The sequence below is a fragment of the Vidua chalybeata genome, chromosome 1 (genome assembly GCF_026979565.1).
Source record: "Vidua chalybeata isolate OUT-0048 chromosome 1, bVidCha1 merged haplotype, whole genome shotgun sequence".
Classification (NCBI taxonomy): domain Eukaryota; kingdom Metazoa; phylum Chordata; class Aves; order Passeriformes; family Viduidae; genus Vidua; species Vidua chalybeata.
Genome location: NC_071530.1, coordinates 93,980,919 through 94,000,508, shown reverse-complemented (window position 1 = coordinate 94,000,508; position 19,590 = coordinate 93,980,919). Strand labels below are relative to the sequence as shown.

At 37.0% G+C, this 19,590-nt stretch overlaps 2 protein-coding genes across 4 annotated transcripts in view; one reads left to right on the top strand and one right to left on the bottom strand.

Moving 5' to 3' along the window:
- ZNF236 (zinc finger protein 236) overlaps nucleotides 1-10,074 on the top strand; it is a 73,942-nt gene extending 63,868 nt beyond the window's left edge. The window contains exons 31-33 of the mRNA XM_053951029.1: nucleotides 4,736-4,865; nucleotides 7,721-7,897; nucleotides 8,333-10,074. Of these exons, the coding sequence (XP_053807004.1) occupies nucleotides 4,736-4,865; nucleotides 7,721-7,897; nucleotides 8,333-8,460 (435 nt within the window). The 3' untranslated portion in view covers nucleotides 8,461-10,074. The remainder of the gene's footprint in view (nucleotides 1-4,735; nucleotides 4,866-7,720; nucleotides 7,898-8,332) is intronic.
- A 1,687-nt stretch (nucleotides 10,075-11,761) lies between these two features.
- MBP (myelin basic protein) overlaps nucleotides 11,762-19,590 on the bottom strand; it is an 82,891-nt gene continuing 75,062 nt past the window's right edge. For all 3 annotated transcript variants that reach the window (XM_053950329.1, XM_053950336.1, XM_053950345.1), the window contains 5 exons: nucleotides 18,142-18,249; nucleotides 17,631-17,666; nucleotides 17,028-17,060; nucleotides 15,941-16,063; nucleotides 11,762-13,559 (listed from right to left, as the gene is read on the bottom strand). In XM_053950329.1, the coding sequence (XP_053806304.1) occupies nucleotides 13,503-13,559; nucleotides 15,941-16,063; nucleotides 17,028-17,060; nucleotides 17,631-17,666; nucleotides 18,142-18,249 (357 nt within the window). In that variant the 3' untranslated portion in view covers nucleotides 11,762-13,502. The remainder of the gene's footprint in view (nucleotides 13,560-15,940; nucleotides 16,064-17,027; nucleotides 17,061-17,630; nucleotides 17,667-18,141; nucleotides 18,250-19,590) is intronic.

The window sequence follows — 19,590 nt, the reverse complement described above, 5'->3', positions numbered from 1 at the left end:
TGAAATATACTCTCTTTGTGAAGTTCACCCTCTTGGAAAGATATTTCTGTCAACTAGGCTATTGGAAACTATCATAAAATGTGTTGTTGTGAAACTCTTAACCTCTGAGTTAGAAGACATTTTCCAAGAAAAAACCCAAAGGAGTCTTGATACTTGTTTTCCTTAAGTAATGATAACAAACTCCAAAAATCAGTCTCTTCAGTTTGTTTTCTTAAAACTGTGCTCAGGTTAAAGATATGACAAGATAACTTCTTACCTTAGTATGTCCCTCGGATTATAAGCCATAACTGATTTTTCAGGAAGGCAGTGATCAAAATTGCAGTAAGAAGTTCAAGGGCAGTCACAAGACACTTCAGGGCCTTGGGACAATTGTAAAGGGATCAGAAGCACAGGTAATCTCCTCCTCTATCCTTCCAGTTGCAGGGAGTGGTGTAGGAAGAGCTGTCAGATCAGTAACTGTCTCTGAGACTGGCATCACCAGCAGAATTTAGGGATTTTTGATCATGGATTGGTCTACACAACAGCAGGCCTGCTGCAGATGGGCTACACTTATCTCAAAGGGGTAAAAAGATCTTTGCTGAGGCGTTATCAGGGCTCATTGAGAGATACCATCTAAACTAGATTTGTAGGGAGGAAAGGATACAACCAGACTTGCTGGAGATAAGCTTGAGGGCAGCACGCCAGTGTTTTAGGGTTCAAGTGCCAGCAAGGCCCTTCAAGCTCCACCCCAATGTGCTGAGTTCACTGGAGTGCGTTTGAAATGTCCCTGTGCTGGTGCGTGCCGCACCGTAGCCATCTCAGTGGAGGGAGGGGAAATGGTCAGTGACCTGCTACACCACTTAGACATGCACAAGTTGTCTGTAGGACTGGATGAGTCCACCCAAGGATACCAAGGGACCTGTTAGAAGACCTTGCCAAGCCATTTTCAGTCATTTATGATGAGCAGTGATGGCTAACCAGGGAGGTCCCAGTTCTCTGGATCTTAGCACCTGTGATGCCCATCTACAAGGGCTGGAAGTAGAACCTGGGAAACTATGGGCCTTTCAACCTGATCTCAGTGCCAGGAAAGGTTATGGAGCAGCTTGAGTACCATCATGTGGCACATGCAGGGCAGCCAGGAGATCAGGCACAGTTTGTATGGGTTTATGAAATGCAGGTCCTGCTTGAGTAACATGATTTCCTGTGACAAAGTGACTTGCTCAGTGGAGGAGAGAAAGGTTGTGGATGTTGTCTACCTGGTCTTTAGCAAAGCCTTTGACACTTGTCTCCCACAGCATTCTTTCGGAGAAACTGATTTGGACAGGTTTACTGTTTGCTGGGAAGAAATTGGCTCTATGTCCAGGCTCAGAGAGTGGTGGTGAATGGAATTACATCCAGCTGATGGCTGGTCACAAGTGGTGTTCTCCAGGGCTCAGTACTGGGGCTGGTTCTATTTAATATCTTTATCAACGATGTGGACAAGAGGATTGAGTGCACTCTGAGTCATTTTCCAGACAACACCAAGTTGCATGGAGTGTTGATGTGCTGGAGGGCAGGAAGGCCCTGCAGAGGGATCTGGACAGGCTGGATCAGTGGGTTGGGGCCATTTTGGGCCAAGTGTCGGGTCCTGCTCTTGGGTCATGAAAAACCCCAGGCAGCACCACAGGCTGGGGGCAGAGTGGCTGGAAAGCTGCTGATGGAAAAGGACCTGGGAGTGCTGATCGACAGTGGCTGAGCAAGAGCCAGTGTGTGCCCAGGTGGCCAAGGAGGCCAATGGCTTCCTGGCCTGTATCAGCAATAGGGTGGCCAGTAGGAGCAGGGCAGGGATTGTCCCTCTTTGTGCTGGCAAGGCTGCACCTCAAATCCTGTGTTCAGTTTTGGGCCCTCAGTTCAAGAAGGACATTGAGGTTCTGGAGTGTATCCAGAGAAGGGCAACAGAGCTGGTGAAAGGTGTAGAGCACAACTCTTAGGAGGAGCAGTTGAGGGAAGTTGGGGTTGTTTAGCCTGGAGAAAAGGAGCCTGGGGGTCACTTAACACTCTCTACAACTACCTGAAAGCAGATTGTGGCCTGGTGGGGGTTGGCCTTTTCTCCGTGGGTAATGAACAATAGGACAAGAGATAATTACCTCAGTTATGTTAGGGGAGGTTTAGATTGGATATCAGGGAAAATTTCTTCACTGAAAGGCTTCTCATGCACTGACACAGCCTGTAAAGGGAAGTTGTCAAGTCACCAGCTCTGGAGGTATTTAGAAGATGTGTAGATGTGGCACTATGGACAGTGTCTTAGCAGACATAGTTTAGTGGTACACTTGGCAGTGCTGGTTAATGATTGGCTTTGATCTTAAAAATCTTAAAGGACAGTTTAATTTACCACTGGACCATAGGTACTAAAACAAATTCCACCCCTTATCAGAATCTTTTCTTTATCAAGGTGTTAATAACAGCTTCAGCTGTGACCAGTCTTTAACAGCAAATTCAAAGATAAATGTTGGGGTTTGGCTTAGGATTTTGGGAAGAGTTCAGTGATCTGTTACTCATGGTCTTCATGGTCTTCATTTTATACTGATGGAATTCTGGAGATCACCACCAAACTTCAGACTTTAAAGAAAAATCCAGTAAGGATATCAGTGTTTAGATACCAGTATTTAACTGTATGTATTTTTTCCAAAGATGTCAGTACCAGGATTTTCACAAGAAAATCCTCTTTTAGAGATCACGTACAAACACCTCCACCACCCACCCCACCCCCAGTGCTAAGGGTTTCCAGTCCAGTGACTCAGTTCCCCTTCTGATGTGGGTTACTGTCCTGTTTTACAGCTTCAGAGAGGAGAACCTTAAGACATGCACAGTGACTAAAATGTCCAGTTTCATATGAATATGTAGTGGAAGTATCTGGAAGTTGACTGTTGATAGTAAATAAGGCACAGACATGATTCCAAGGTGAAAGGAAAAAGGCCTTATCATCATATTAAAACAATGGAATGAAAAAACTTTTTATTGCCACACTTTCAGAGGTGGTTACAATTAATGTTTCAGGAGTGATGGGGTATAAGAGTGGCATACTAATGCCTGAGCCATTTCAAAGAAGGTTTCCTGGTCTTATTTTTTAATTAGATAATGTTTGTTTGCTACCCTAAGATAATTACTCTCTGAAGAATATAGGAATTGCACAAATAAAGTTTTAAAACATTACACGAACAATCAGTGAAATACTAACTAGGTCAATAAAGAGACGATTGCACTTCAGAACGTTGCATTTCCATGAACTATTTTCAAAAATATATTTATTTTACAGGAAAAGTATAAGAGGTACACAGATCAGTGGAACAGAATTGCATCACAAAAAAAACTGTTTCCTCAAAGGAAGTTGGCAGAAAGTTTTACAGGGCTATCTGGATGATATGCTGTTTGCATTCAAGTAGAAGATGGGGAGGGAGTTGGGATTTGGAGGTTTGGTTGTTTTGTTTGGGTTTTATGGTGAAAGAAGGAAGCAACTCATTTCAGGTAATTTTTCTGAAGTAGGTTATAGTATGCTTCCACCATTTCAATGCTTGAGGGGGTAATGAACAAGATAAAATCTAAAGATTTTGTTTATTTCCACCTAAGCAGGGGTTTTAAGATACCTATTTTTTCTCAGAATACCTTATATTATTTCCCTATAATACTCTATTATTATAAGTACTGTGATAATAATATTCTTCCATGTAACTGTCTCGCTGATTTTCCAGTGTAAACAAACTCTGCAGACACAGTTTGCTTCAGTTCGTGGAGTGAGGAATAGAACTTCATAGACATCAAGAAGGCTTATTGTTTAGGTATAGTAAAGACTAATTAATAGTTTAGTCTGTAATCAAATAGACTAGAAAAGAATATCCACACACATTTTAGAAAGTGGACAAGTATTTGTAGTGCCATTTCACAGATAGTTCTTAATAAGATTTTTTTAGTTATATATATTTTTATTTATTTTATTTTTTAATTTGAATTTTATCTTGGTATTAATAAATACATTTAAAATGAAAAAATTAATAGATAACATAAATACTCTTCTAAGTTTGAAAAACATCTGGGCCCAGCATCACTGAAATTAGAACTGTTATTGATGCTTCTTCATGAACATAAAACATCCTGCTATCTTACTGTTAAGAACCTTAGTGATTTAATGTTCTGGTGTTTTTTTCCAATTAAGAGTCCATTGTGAAGTGGTTCAGTTTTCATCTTGCCATGGTGCAGCTGTGTGTGTGTATGTTGTGATAGTTGCCTCTTTGAGGCCTGTGCAGTTTGACAGTGTTACCAATTCAGGTGCTGAGGAATGCCCACATACCAGACAAGGAGGGAGATGGATAGTGTAGAGGAGAGGGGGGAAAAAATCCTTTGTTAGTTGACAATGCACAGTTGTCAGAATACATCTTTGTAGATGAACAGAGCGTTTAAAGAACTCTGGTTTGATTTTTTTGTATTTTATTTTGCTTCAGACAACTAGTAAAGGGACTATTGTATGCCAAAAAAGAAAGACATACAATTATTGATGGAGTTTTTCAGAAGTGTGAATATTGATGGTTAGAGAGAGTTGATACACAAAAATAATCTCTCATTTAAAAGAAAAAAAAAAACAATGCAGGCTTCCATTTTCTTCCAGCTTGTCTGCTGATGACTAAGATCCTCTGCTTTTGTCTTCAAGGTGTGAATATATTTTTATTTTAAGTACTGAAATATTTTTAAATGGTCTGAATTTTTTTTTCCTATGCTGGCTTAGGAACACATGCAAACCCATCAGGGTGGACCTTCACTGAGTTCCCAGAAGCCCAGAGTGTTTAAGTGTGATACTTGTGAAAAAGCTTTTGCTAAGCCAAGTCAGCTGGAGAGACACAGTCGCATCCACACAGGTAACACCAGAAATTGTTCTTATCTTGAGAGGTTTTCTTATGAATGTCTGGGTCTTATGTTTGGAGCCCTTGCTTATGCTTTCAATTAACTGCATTTAAATATGAACTTAAGCTTAAAAAACCAAGTAAATTTCTTACCTCAAATATTTGGAAATTAAAAGGAGGAACAGTAAACTTGAAAATTCATGTGCTTCACTAAGCTGATCTGTATTGTGGGACTGGCAGTACTGCAGTGATAATAATAATAATAATAATAATAATAATAATAATAATGCAGTGAGTGCATGAACTTGTGTCTAAAGGTTTGTCAGCCTTTGAAACAGATTAATAAAAGCATATTTTGAAGTATTGTTTGAAATTATTTAAAAACACTGGTTATGATCATCCTCAATCATATAGAAGAATGTGCAAATGAGAGGTGTGCTCAGTGATGTTGACTGCTGTATGCAGTGCTTCATTGCCACTGAGCTACTGGCACAGGTCATCTGTTTCTAATGCCAGTGCTTTTAATTTGTTGTGCTCTTTTCCACGTATTCCACTTGTATTATTTTCTTCAACAGTTAATCTATAAAAAGTCTATACTGACTTCTCCTAGGAAGCACTCATTTTCTGTGATGTAAGTGCTTTTCAGGTTGCAGCTTCTGCCCTGCTGTAAGTTAAAGGCTGTACATACGATGATAGCCCAGCTGCCCTCCCTGTCACCTTCTGTGCCTGACAAACATTCTTCTTAAGAACATGAGTTCTAAATATAGCAGTCAGTTCTCTGAAACACATTCTTTCTTTTCCCTACCACTGCTACCAAGAAAGAGCTGTCATGGCTGCTAAACATAAACAAGACAGTGGAAAGTTACCTGTGTTGCTACTAAGCTGGAGGGGACCAATGAATTTGGCTGGATGTGCTGTAGAATAAGAAGATTCCCTCAAAAGGGTAACTCTCTCTTAGAGTGAGTGCACCAGAGTTTTCTCTTTCCCCACCATGAAGCTGGTTTGTGGTTACTGCATTAGAAAGAACATTCTGGTTCTGCTGTGGGTAGGAAAAGAGAAGCAGGAGTTAAAACGCAAGGAGATTAAAATACCCTCAATAATTTGCTTTTTGCAAAGCTGATGTAAATAACACGGACTCTTGAAAAAGTTATTGTCTCCTAGTTTAAGGGTTCCACAGAATATGCAGGAAGCAGGAAAAATGACCAGTTGCCATTTTCCATGCTTAGTTTCATTTCATACTGCTACCCCATTGTAATAGGCACAGAGCAGTTCAGGGAGGCTGAGAACAGAGCAGAGTCCCGTTATTGATGTGTTTCTCATAAATCTTCACCATCATAGGAAGAGTTCTTTCTGTTTCGGAATGACTTCACTCAGTAAATCCTTAGATATTTTTGGGTTTCTTGTACTAGGAGGCTCATATGCTAGACTGTAACAGACCTTGCTAAATTCATATTTATTTTTGTCTTTCAGCAATGACAGGCAACAGTAGATTAATCTATATGATTGTAATTCTTTCAGAAGAGATTGTTCTTTTAGAAATCACTTGAGACCAGAAGAGTGGAAATGTGCTGCACAGAAGTGTTTAGATGTATGCATTTACATAAACTATGCTAGGAAAGGTTAATCTAAACCTAAACCGACTTGTTTCCATAAAGATGCTGTCCTTGTCTGTGAGAAAGTGTTTGTGATTTCTATCTTGACTAAATGTTTTTAACCATTTCTAATGGGTAATATCTACTGAATCAATGGCCAGAAGGAAAACACATTATTTCTCTGAATAGCTCTAAATATCTTGTTATTTAGGGTTTATCAGTGAAGAGTGGTTTGCTGAAATGTTGAAAATAAGGGGAAGCAGTTGCTTTCAGTTTTACTGAAAACTGTGTAGTAATCCATTACACCAAAAAGGCTATTCACCTTCACGGAATTAAAAAAAATGGAATCAAAAGAATTTCAGGAAGCCTGGATTTCTCTTCAAACTAGTAAAAAAGTTGTTAACAAAAATAGAAAGAAAATATCTGTGCTTTAAAGGACCTTCTGTTGATTGTCTGAGAAGTTGGATTTGGCATGCAGGTGGGAACACTAACATAATGAAGGGAGAGATATATTGGTCCTGTAAGAAAGAATTTGGGAAAATGTTTTTACTTGTGCTTGTGCTTTATTGTGCTAACTAATAGAAAGGAGTATCTTAGAAAGTGCTTTTAGAAGTCCATAATTATATACCATGTGTTTGTCAGAGGCTGTGGTGTTGAGTGTTGAAGCAAAAGTCTGGTTTTGCAAAGTAGGTATTTTTAAATTTTAAAATATTTTTAAGTTAATATGTTCTTGTGTTTATAGTTAGAAATCAGTAGTATTCTGGCAGAATTGGAACAATAAGACTCTTTTGGTGAGATATGGGAATCACTAGTTGGCGTAGGAAGCCACAAGATCCACGTAGAATTACCAGGACACTTTTTTGTTAACATATTTGACTTTTCAGTTTCTTAAAGGCATCAGCTTTGTTAATTCTATACAGTGCTTTATCTGCATTGCTCTTCATGATGCAAAAAGGTGATGGTTTCCTTGAGTACAGAAAAGTCAAATTGGTAAATTGATTTTTTTTTTTTTTGGTACCTCTGTTAAATAACTTATCTAGGTTATAAATTGGATAGGAAAGATAATATCAGTGATTTAGTACTTATGTAACTATTCTGACACTTAATTTGAGATTTTTGCTGACAATGTAGAGCTATAGTGCTGTTTGGAGAAAGTCTCAAGGAAAATGATGATGTCTATTTAATTTCTAGATCATCTTGATAATTTTTACTGAATTCCAAACTGTATTTCAATCTAAAAAGGATAAATTAAGAAGTATGTTTTTCTTTCTTATAAAGGGGAGCGGCCATTTCAGTGTACACTGTGTGAAAAGGCATTTAACCAGAAGAGTGCTCTTAAAGTCCACATGAAAAGACACACAGGAGAGAGACCTTACAAATGTGACTACTGTGCAATGGGTTTTACGCAGAAAAGCAATATGAAACTGCATATGAAACGGGCTCATGGTTACACTGGTATGTAGCATGGTGGTAGTACTGCCAAGGTCAGGAATCCATATATTTTGTTAGGAGAACACAGAGCATTTCCCTTAAGTTATTGAGGAATCAAGCACTGATAGCCAAAGACCACAGCTGATGAGATAATAGTTGCACATGCAACCCAAAAATCAGGTTGAAACAGCAATTCATTGCTTTTTATGCTTCCTTGTTTTTTTATGTGGAGCTCTGTGTACAGAAATACAAAGTTCAAAAATTATTCCAGGAAAGCATATCTTGTGTTAGCTTTTTAAAAAGAAATTCCAAAACCATCTAATGAACTTACAGTATCTGAAGTAATTGCATAATACTGTTCACATCATGATTCCTTTATTCCCAAGTGCTATATTTGTCTTTTTCTTACACCATATGTCAAATCATACTCAATTGACTTTTTCTCTTGTACTGTGGTAGGTCCTGTACAAGAGCCTGCGAGTCACCAAGAACAAGAAGGGGAAGACATTAGTCGTGCTCTGAATTTAGAAGAAGTGGTACAAGAATCTTCAAATGAATGGCAAAGTATAGGCAATGTTTTTCGATAACACCTTGAAATTTGAAAGTTAAAAATATTTCTGGGACTTGAACTCTACAGTTAAAAGCTTCAAGCATTGAAGATACTAACAATAGAATAATATATTATAGTTTTTTTAATTATTTACAAAAGATACCTAAAAGATGAATTCTTTTTTTTAAGCTTGTAGAAGAATATTGGGAAAACTTCATTTAATCTGTGCTAAGTTGTCTGTGAATCAATGAACTCAGGTAATAATGTATACAGTTTCATCTTTGAATTCACAGCCAGTATATCTATTTAAAAATAAACTGGAACTTTATATCAGAATAGAATGATTCCCATTTTTAATGGAGATGAAGAATAACTTCACAGGAAAATCATGAAACTGTCAGTCAACTTTTTTTTTAATGTGTTTAAAAAATAATTGAGATTGGAAACAGTGTTACAGTTGATGATGCATGCAGTATAAAACAGTGGAGTTTTGCCTTTTTTTTCTTACAAGGCACAGGAAAAGGCTGTATTTCTTTTGAAAGCTTTCTTTTTTAGTGCATTTTGAGAATTTGTTGAAAAAAAATAAAATACCGTGAGCTTTTCTTGAGTTAAACTCTTCAGAGGGAGCATGTTCATTTTCATTCCAACCACAGAGGCAGATAGATGTTAGTTTCTACAGTAAAAGTCTTGAGGTTTTGGACTTGGCAATAATTAATAAAGATCCAAATGAGAGAAGGTTCCAGTAAAAGCCTCTGTTGTTGTTTGCTGTACTGGGTCAGCAGGTACTGTGTATCACTATCTGTGGAAAACAGCCATATACTAAATCTGTGCGGTAAACAAGTACCAGTTTGTGGTAGCAGTGAGAAAGTTAGATGCACACTATGTCACCTATACTATACAATGTTCCCCAGTGCTGTAAACAGTTACCATTTTGAATCTGTAAATTCCTTATTATTTTCTTTGTGGATTTTAGAAATATGTTACATTTATTGTTTAAGCCATTGTTTCAGCAAAACTACCTAGCTGACTGAGTATTACTTTCAAAGGTGCCACTTGTTAAATATATTCATAGCAAAGAAACACTGGAGTAAAAGCATAGTTGTCTTTTAGACATTCCAAAGACAGAAGCTGTTTTCTTATTTTTGCCTTGTTCTTTTGAATTTTATTTATATGTTACATATATATAGATATATATATGTGTGCTTATATATGTGTATATATATATATATATATATATATATTTAAAGTTTACGAGCCTCTGTGTGGCCAATCAGTATATTTTGTAAATACTAATCCCAGTTGCAAGGAGTTCATCTGTTTGGTTGCCACAAGTACTTCTAGATCAGTGGTGGATATGTTGTACTATAATACAGACCTGGACTTTAATTTTCTTTCTAAAAGATAATTGTTCTCATATCCAAAAAGGTCTTTTCTGTAAATATTGTCTATACTCTGTCTGTGATACAAATTAGTTATTTCAGATTGCCAAAGCAAGAAATCGCTGTTGGTTTTGATAGGGCATCTCTTAATTCTTTTGTTAACTGTTCAGCATATGTATATAAGTTATGTAGTTGGTGACATGAAAATAACACTTTTGTTATGTGGAATATTTAATTGAAAAACATGCTAAATAATATTACTTTTTTCCAAATTCTGTTTCGTGTATTTTTTAAGCATATGATTCTGCATTCTAGGAGATTGGAAAAACTGTTTGCAGAAATGCATATTTGAATATTAGATGTGAAGAATAAACTCCTTCCAGCAGTGCCTTCCCTTCCATGCAGCCTGTGAATGTTTCAGCTGTTAAAGAAAGACATTATATTTTGCAGTTGTCTGACCTCATGGATAGCACACTGTTTATCTGTAATAATATAGAAAATGTGCTGTGATGCATGTACCATGTATGAATTTTTTTCTCTGTTTTTTCAGGGAATACTTTATAAATGCACAGAGGGCTTAGAACTAGGTGACCTTTAAGGTCCCTTGCAACCCAGACCACTTAATGATTCTGTGATATTTGGTACACACGACCTAAAAGCTGATCTCATGAGTAAAAAGATGGTATTTTTAAAGGGTCACTTCTCAAAGTGTTATACCTTGGTTAGAGGCAGTGAGTCTGTTCAGCAAGCCTTGGAAGTGTTAAATAAACAGTGTGAGTTATGGAGTCAGCTGGCATTTTTCCTGAATTCAGTTTGCTACTCCTACAGCACTTGGAAGTCCTGTCAGCTACAGGACTTTTAAAAAATTTCTTTTTCAACATTGTATTTGATTTGCTTCCCTGCATCCTCTTCACCTGTGAACTTTCAAGTGTCTTGACAGAGATTTTTATAGCCTTGTAAGATTAAGTTGGAGCTTTTCAGAGCAGTGTATGTGTTGATGTTCAGAACAAATACAGACACGGTAACCAGTAGGTTGATATTTTCAAAAGCAGTGTTAAAGCAGATGCATTATGTAAGGAAGCAGAACTCCTCTTTTTCTGAGGGGTGCTTGATGTGTCACATTGTATAGTGGGTAAGTGGACAGACCCTGTTCTTTCTGGTTTAACGCAGTAGTAGGCTTGTGCTAGCCTTGGGGTTTTTGGCTTGTGTCTGCTCACAGTTTCTTTTGGTTTATGTCCATTCCTTGAGAACATTAAATTACACACTGCTGGTATTGGCTGTGCATTCTTGTTTCAGGAAAAATCCTTTGCTTACAAATCAAATGGCCATTTAAAGTGCTGGTTTTCATCAAAACTACTAGTGTGTAACTAAAAGAATAAAATTCAGGCTAAGTTTTGATCTCTTTTCATATTGGTAAAACAATGTTTTCAAGTACTGTATCTATTCCTTTAGAGGAAGTAAATCAAAAAAGCCACTTCGACCCTCTGGCAAAGATGACTGAGGGGAAAGAAGAGTGATGAAGGCAAGGAAGACATTTTGGTTAAATTCTGTTACTCTACAATGCAATATTTTGAAAGATGTATTCCTCTAGGTTTTTTACTTTAAATAATCTTTCACATTTTTGAGGGCTGTTTGCACCACAATTGTTCATGAACGGGGCTGGTTTTTATTTCCTGTTCATTGACATTTTATGCCTTGCAATAGCTGTCTGGCCTGTAGCTGGCATTCCATAATTGTTGTGTCCTATTGTCAACCTTCTGGGCCATGTAATGTCACTAGAAGTCTGTGTGCAGGGTCCCAAGGTGTCATTGTGTTATTTTCTAGTATCTGAACATTATTCATAAACTCTGGGGGATGGTGGGAGGGAAATAAATCAAACAGGCGTAAATATATATAAGTATATATAAATATATATATATATATATCCTTTTCCTTTGTAAAAAACAAAACTGGCCCAAGTTTCATTTCAAGTTGATTACTTTATTTCAATAGTGACTATTTTTAAAAGCTGTGTTCCCACAAGAACAATACGTGTTCAAATTAAATCAACTATTACGTTGCAGAGTAGACATCTGAATGAAGCTACAATAGAAAAATACACATAGCAACCAACAAAGGTAATAGATGTAATTGTGTGTATACGTAATAATTTTGGCAGTTTTGTTTTCTTTAGTCTCTATGTATTTTCTATCATCTCATCTTCCATTGCTTCATATTAATGGACACTGATATAAACCTACAATAGATTTAGATGTGAAATGTAAATAACATATATTTATAGGTAAATTTTACAGGGCACTTATTAGGAATGCTGTTTCAACCTAGGAAGCACTAACTGTAATCTACAGTGCATAGGCTAAAACTAAAAAAATAAAATAATTAATCAGACATTTAGATGACAGTTTGAAGAAATTGTAAGTTTAAGTAATAAAACAGTGCAATTCAGAAGAGCCTTTTATTTCCCTAAGTGTGGTTGAAAATACCATCTCCACACATTGATTTTAGTAATTTGTGAACAATTCATATCTAAATCTAACTGAACTATAATTTATTTCTACGAGGCAACTACAATACAACAGTTAAATGTTCACAGTAGTTTACTATGAGTTTGCTTTGGTGCACTGCCCTTAATAGGCATCCAGGTGTTACTCAGGCAAAAGATGAGCCAATCAAATACAACACTGCTGCAAATACCAAGAGAAAGATTTGAAATTCTAATGTGAGATGTGCAGGACTATCTGAGATACCAGTACTGATGGGCTTTCTTTCAGAAATTAGACTTTTTTTGTTTATATGCTTATTTTCTTATTTTACTGCAAAGTTAATGCTATTGCAGCAGAGTTTATGTGAAGCACCAGTGACGTCCAGTGGTCATGGGTGCAGTCTTAGATGTTTCTCTGGGAATATCCCTTGTTTTGTAACATTAGTCTAACTCAAATTTGAAATCCTCTTTCTCTCCCTCATCTACTCTTTATTCTAATGGTTTGGACGCAATGAGCAAATCATAGTATGGAAAGAATTTCCTTATTGCTATTGCTCCACATCGTATTGATTCTTCAACATCTGCCCCCTCCCACACTTCACATACCTTGAACTCCCAATGTTTGATAAACCTTTCCATGACTGCCTAATCCTGTTATGAAAATAAATTATTCTGTGAGTGAGAGAAGGAAGATTAAAACAAAACAAAAGGAAAAAAAAACCAAACAAAAAGAAAATTTGGATAAACAGTCCTTACAACTTCTGCACATGTTGGATTTTTTTGTTGTTTTTAACAGCAGTATCTCAAAAATTCATTAACAGCAGTGCTCAGTATCAAAGACATTATAGCTCTTTATTTGTAATTCTGATGTTCACTAAAACGAAACCAGAAGGGTTGAGCTTAAATTAGGTGCTTGGGAGAAATAAAGGAGTCCAGCATACAGTTAGGGCATCCTGAAGAAGAACGGGTAAAGTCAGAGATCTTGTTACTTCACATAAAATAAGGAAAACATCTAGCAAAGCTACTATTTGTGTTCTCTCCATTCAACTGTTGCTCAGGGATTGCCAATAGAAGTTTGTATCATCTACTGCATGCAGAACCTAATTGGCATTAAGTAATGGATTGCATCTATCTAGGTAATTGTGGCAGCTGTTACTAATTTTAAGGCAGTTATATTATGAAGCAGAGTACGTGATCCTTGGATGGCATCTTGGAGCTTCAGCGCCTAGCAATGGGGGAACCAGACCGCGATCCAGGTCGGGACCCAGAGCCTCCCTGTGGAGGGAGAACAGAGTTGTATTAGTTAGAAATTAATACATATTTGGGTTGTGCATTGAAGAACACCAACCTGTTGTAAGTATGACAAAATTTTAAATACTATCTAATGAAAATAGCCTGCAGTTTCCTCTAGTATGTCACTAAATATTACTGGGATTTTTCACTTCAAAAAGATTTATTTTCATTGATTTTCACATAGGATTAATTTGCTGTCATTAAATCTTCCACAGAGGACTAGACAGTCTCTCATTAATAACTTTTAAGTGCATGTTCTCATGTTCTTACTCAGGCCTTCCTAACAAAAACAATTTATTTCCTTTGACAGCATGGAAAATTTCATTTTTATGAACCCTGTACTGTGTGTATACTTTAAAACAAGTCACAGAACAAAATCTCCAAACCTTACATATGAACATGCATATGAGATGTAATAGTTTCACATCTGAAAGAACTGAAATTTAATAGTTTCATTCTGCAGTAAATTCTCGGTGTTATATCAACATGAGGCTTATACGGAAAGACACAGATACAGGAGACAGACAGAAACACAGGACAGGAGAAAGCTAAGAAAATATAAAAGGGCTAAAACCTGCCCTATTCTTAGAAATAATGAGAAAGTGTCAAACTGTGAGGAAAAAACTGACAATTCATAAATCTGCACTTGAGAAAAGAAGCAGTTTTATAGCAAAGATGATTCAAGCTGAAATTCTGACATTTAATTTTTTTGAATTCAAGATTAGACTAACTTGGTATCTTGTTCCTTAGATTTAGCAACTCTTCTATAGGCAAATCTTGAAAAATGCACTTAAGACCACAAATGTGAGATGGTGTGGTAATTTTTACTGTAATCAGGTGACGACTGAACTGTTTACTTAAAAAAAACCCATGTGTATATTTTGAGACTTCATTTTCTTCATTTATGTTCTCATCTTTCAATGCTGCCTCCTTAGTTTTACAGAACTGTTACAGGAAAATTCAATCTAATTCATTAGGTAATTTTTTTTTCTTTAAAAGATATCTTAAAGTATGGATAACTTTTTTATATTACAAGACTGTTGACCTATATGAAGAAACAGTTTACATGCCTCCTGCTGTAAACAATAGGTCTAAATCAAATAGGCATGAATAAAACTCATATCAAAGTTCCAGAAATTATAATGGCTGGGAGATGGCTATCTAAAAAGCACATACTGGTGTATGTATCTCTCAGCTATATATATAAAAATCTAAGCTAGAATAGCTGTGATGAATATGCAAAAAAAAAGGGGAATGTTAAATTTCATGAGAGATCATTAACGCGTATTTTCAGATGTTGAAATTAAGAAATTTTACAAATAATGAGAGTATACAGCCATGGAATAGTTGATGTACCTGAACCTCACTAAAACTACCAAGTGTACAACATGAAAATAAGACTTAAAATGTGTTTGATTTTTACTTTGGCCTCTGAAGAGATCATTCCTTTTCTTAAATTGCAACATAAGAATTCCTACTACTTCCTTGAAGTTTTTGTGCTGTCACTTCTTGCTGCATATATTTGGAAAACAACTGTATAATGGGAGATATAAAGCCTAAACTGTTTAAGAGAGAAAAATGTGGTTTTTGCTGCAAATGAAGGCACTGTTACATCTCCTGTGGAGGAGAGGAATAGTAAGAGTTTGAAATTAACAGCTCTGCTAAGGATCTCAGACCTTCTGACTTGAAGTTAAGATGACTGCTGATGGCATCTTCATGTTCTAATAGTGCACTGGGTGATTTGTTATGAGTGAATTCCCTGCCAATATTGATGTGGCTGTGCTGTGACTTGAAATGGGGAATTGAACCAGATTAAAGATAATCTGACCTAATGTTTATTTCTAACATGACAGTTTCCTAATATGCCCCACATTGTGGTTTCATAACTTTCGATATTGACATATCGTAGGAGTTCTCCCACCTGAGGTGGGAACAAGCAGGGACTGCTGGAGTTGTTACTGCATCCGAATATGTGTCCAGCACTACCCTTCTGCAGTTTCAGTTCTCTTTCATTTTCACTATCCTCAATAATTCAGCAGCAATGAGCTGTGTCATCTCACTTTTCTTCTGTTATTTCAGATCATTTTTGCATTCAGTAACAACACTAGTCCTGGTCCAAGTCTTTGTGGGACATTGCTGACTTACCTTCTTTCCTGATGGCCACTAACTGTATTTTTACCTTTGTTTCCTATCATGTAAGTAGTCCCTAAGCCACAAAATAACCTGGTTTATCCACGCAAGTCTAATTCTGTCAGAAGCTTTAAGGAAATATGGTTGTTTCAAACATGGCAGGTTCCAAAGAGGTTTGGCTTCTCTTTTTCCCAGGTCAATTTTTTTGTACTTAAAGTTCAATTGTACTTTACCAGTTTAAAGATTCTGGAAAGAGTGCCCTGGCCCTCATGATAGGATCCCTTGTGTCCCTTATGAGCAGATTTATGCTCATAGAATTTTCCGCTTCCATATCCTGGCTTGTGTGCTTCACCACCCTGCAAAGAAAGATTGTCATGTATATTGCAAATTATCACATTCAAATTATCATATGCACATTGTAGTCTTTATTTGTGATCACTGAAATGTAATACTCAAATTAGGAATTTGGAGGTTGTTGCAATAAAACAATCTTTTATGTAATAAACAAGGATGAAGGAAAATGTTAGGAAATTATCTGAATAGATTCAAATCTGAGAGAAGCATCAATCTGTAAAAAATGAATTTATATTCAATAATTAAATACTCAGAAGGTTAACCTGTGTGAAAAAACTTTAAATTTCATGAGTTCTAAGATGTCAAACACATCAGCTAATATGTGGTGTTCTGATAGTGAAAGAAATGCTTAATGGCTTGAAGGCTTTGATATTTTGTCTTAAAATGCCAGTAATTTACATGCCATCTCATATAAAATCAAACCTGTGGTAGAGAAGTAGAATTTAATTAGTTGTGAGAGAACTGTGGGAAGAACTTGTCTAGGAATTGCTTAGGCAGATCACTTCTAACTGATGGGAAAGGTGGAACAAAATACTGAGGTTAGTGACAGCATTAGTTTTGCAGACTGTGTAAAAGCACTTGCAAAAGTGGAATAAGCACCTATCTCATCCCAGCCTTCCCTCCCATTTTGTCCATCCCAGGAAAAGAAAAATGCACCAGATGGATCTTCTGGAAACCTTTAAAGGAAGAGAGCTTTGCCATGCAGTGAGTTTTGCTCCCTTTGTGCTGAAGCAAAAGAAATTATTGCTGCAAGGGCTGTCAAATTGCAGGATAAGAGCAAGCAACACAATTTTCATCTTAAAGTGCTGTGGAAGGAGGAAGGAAAGTGGAACAGGAAAAGCAAAATAGCAAACTTGAGACAAAACAAAATTATCACATTGCTGCAGCAGCTTGAGGCAGTGGAGTAAGAGATGCTTTGGCCTGGTAAATAAAAGGGCTGTTACCGAAAGCACGTTCATCACCTACCCAGCTAAATCTGGTGAGGGATAATCCTCTTCCCTGTACATGCAAGAAATAGAAACAATGACATGGTGATCACTATGGAACACAGCATCTGGGTCTGCCATACACAGAAGAAGATTAAAAGATAGCCAAGATTATGAAATAATGGCCAGATAATGAGGCAGGCAGGAGTTGAGAAAAACATTTCATTTCATGAAGCAAAAAAAGGCAAAATTGTTTATTGTAATTACTGGAACTGACTTTACTAGCCACGGTTTGTCAGTATTACCTATTTCAAAAGCCAGCTGAGTTCAGTAAATGGACAGACAGCTCCTGGTTGGTGAGGCTTGTTTGAAAGCATTACCTATTGTTAGTTCATTACATAAAGCAATCACACATAAATTGAATATAAAAATCCCAGCAAATGGCTTCAATTAGTCATGTACGAAGTCAGGAAGTGCGTGAGGAAGAGAACCATGGCTTCTATGTCTTAGGCTCTTGCTTTAAATTTAAATATCCCTGTGATACCTGTAGACCTATACTTCGTGCCATTAGGGACAGTGAATCAGGCTTGCAGTTGAATTAGTGGGAAGCCCATAAATGCCTTGAGTCCCTGAAACTGCTTACCTTTGCTTGCATTGGGGGTGGTGTACGGGGTGAGACCTAAAAATCAACACGAAAGAGTTGTCAAACGAAGGCAAAAATATATGCCAGAAATCATCAGGCCTTTTGCACATTATCCATGAGCTAAAAATGGTAATTGCATTGAGAAGCTCCTCTGCTGTCTTAGGCTCGCCTGGAATTCACTGGATTTATGTCCATCTTGAAACAGTAATAATTCCTGAATCCTGCCAGTGTTAAAGACATGAGGACAAAACCCATCTATGGTGAAGCTGTATAACTGACATGGTTAGCATTTGACTATGCTAATGGGGGTTCACATGCTTTTTTGGTAGCATTTCAGTATTGTTTATCTTCTAGGTAAAAATTATTTTTGTATGTGAATGGCATAATGAGCTCAAAAGGTACAGTACAATTTGAGGCTTGAAATAAAGGGTAATGATTGGGGAGTGTTTGTTTACTGATGGATTCTAAAGAAAATATTTAATTTTGGTGCATATGAGGAGGGGAGACTTACAATGTTCTTGAAGAAGTGGACTACAGGGTTGTCATCAACAGGCCGGCCATGCTGAGATCTTGGGGGGATGGACCCGACGTGGTGGCTGACCCTGGCTGCATGTATGTCCTGAAAATCAGAACAGGCACGTCACCCAGCCAGCTGGGAAGGACAGCTTGTCAGCCATGGCATGAAGAATAATTTTCAGGAGAGAAGAGAGGAGGAATATGCCTTGGGAATCTACAGAGATTGCCCCCTACAGTTGTCAGTGCTGTGAAATGGCAAATACACAATATCTATAGGGCACATATGTTGTGCATATATATGGATGCACATGTTCTTGATGTTATAGCCCAGTGTGGAATTAAGCCTCTTACTGGAAAGTTCAGGTAGCATAAACTTTGTAATTTTCCTTAAATATGAATTTTTTCTTAAGTAGGATCATAGACTGTGATTTTAGAAAATAAACCAAAATGGAAAAAAACTCAAAATAATGTTGGCTCATTCTGCATGGGAAAGCAGGAATAGATCGTGTATCATTTTTAGTTCCCAAAGACTTTGTAACACTCATGAGCTGCAAGAGCGATGTTATTTTCAGAATGAAGGAACCAAGTGAGGCTGACAATTTCTATTTCAATAGGGCTTTCTATTTTCAGAAGGGCTTCCTGAGCAGTAGTCCAAATGAAGTCAGATATGTGGTTTATTACACTGATTTCTGTTGGAAAAAAACTAACCAATGCAGAGAAGTTTGGCTGATTTTTATCAGGGTTGGGTTTTTTCGCATGCTGATGATATGTGGACACTTAATTGTTTTAAAAGCAGGCAAATCTGAATTTTGGATCTGTGAGCTCTCCATAGTGTCAGGTAGTCAGTCCTGCTTATAATTCTGCAGCAGTTTCTACTTGGTCACTAGTTCCAGTGTTGCCAAAATAGCCTCTGCTGCTGTGATTAGGAAGAGAGAGTCAGATACTTCAGTCATGGCTTTGTCTTCTTAATCTATATTCAAACCACCCTTTGAAAGCTGCTGACTGTCTTGTCTTTAGGATAAATACCATGGTGTTGCAGATCTGGCAGGCTATGACTTGCCACAGGAATGGAGAAAAATTGAGATAGTAAGGTTTTAGAATCTAGACAGGGTTGAGTTTCTTGATTTTGGCGTTCTTACCAATTATTAGGTGCTAATAACTTGGCTTATTGGAAAGGTTATTGTGCTATAAATACAAAGTTTCTTCTGCCTGCAGTGCCAAATGTCATCACAGGCTTCAACTGTCTCCTGTTTTAATGTGTATGAAGCAGTAGCAAATCTGAAGTAATTTTCAATGACTGTTCTGGGTGGGTTTCCTGGTGTTTAAAATAAAGTGCTTTCCATTCATATTGTCATCAGCAAACTTCATCTATCTTCAGAACCTTTGATATTATTATTTATTTGTGACAAGTAATTTACATGTTGCCGCTCAATTCATTGTTGAA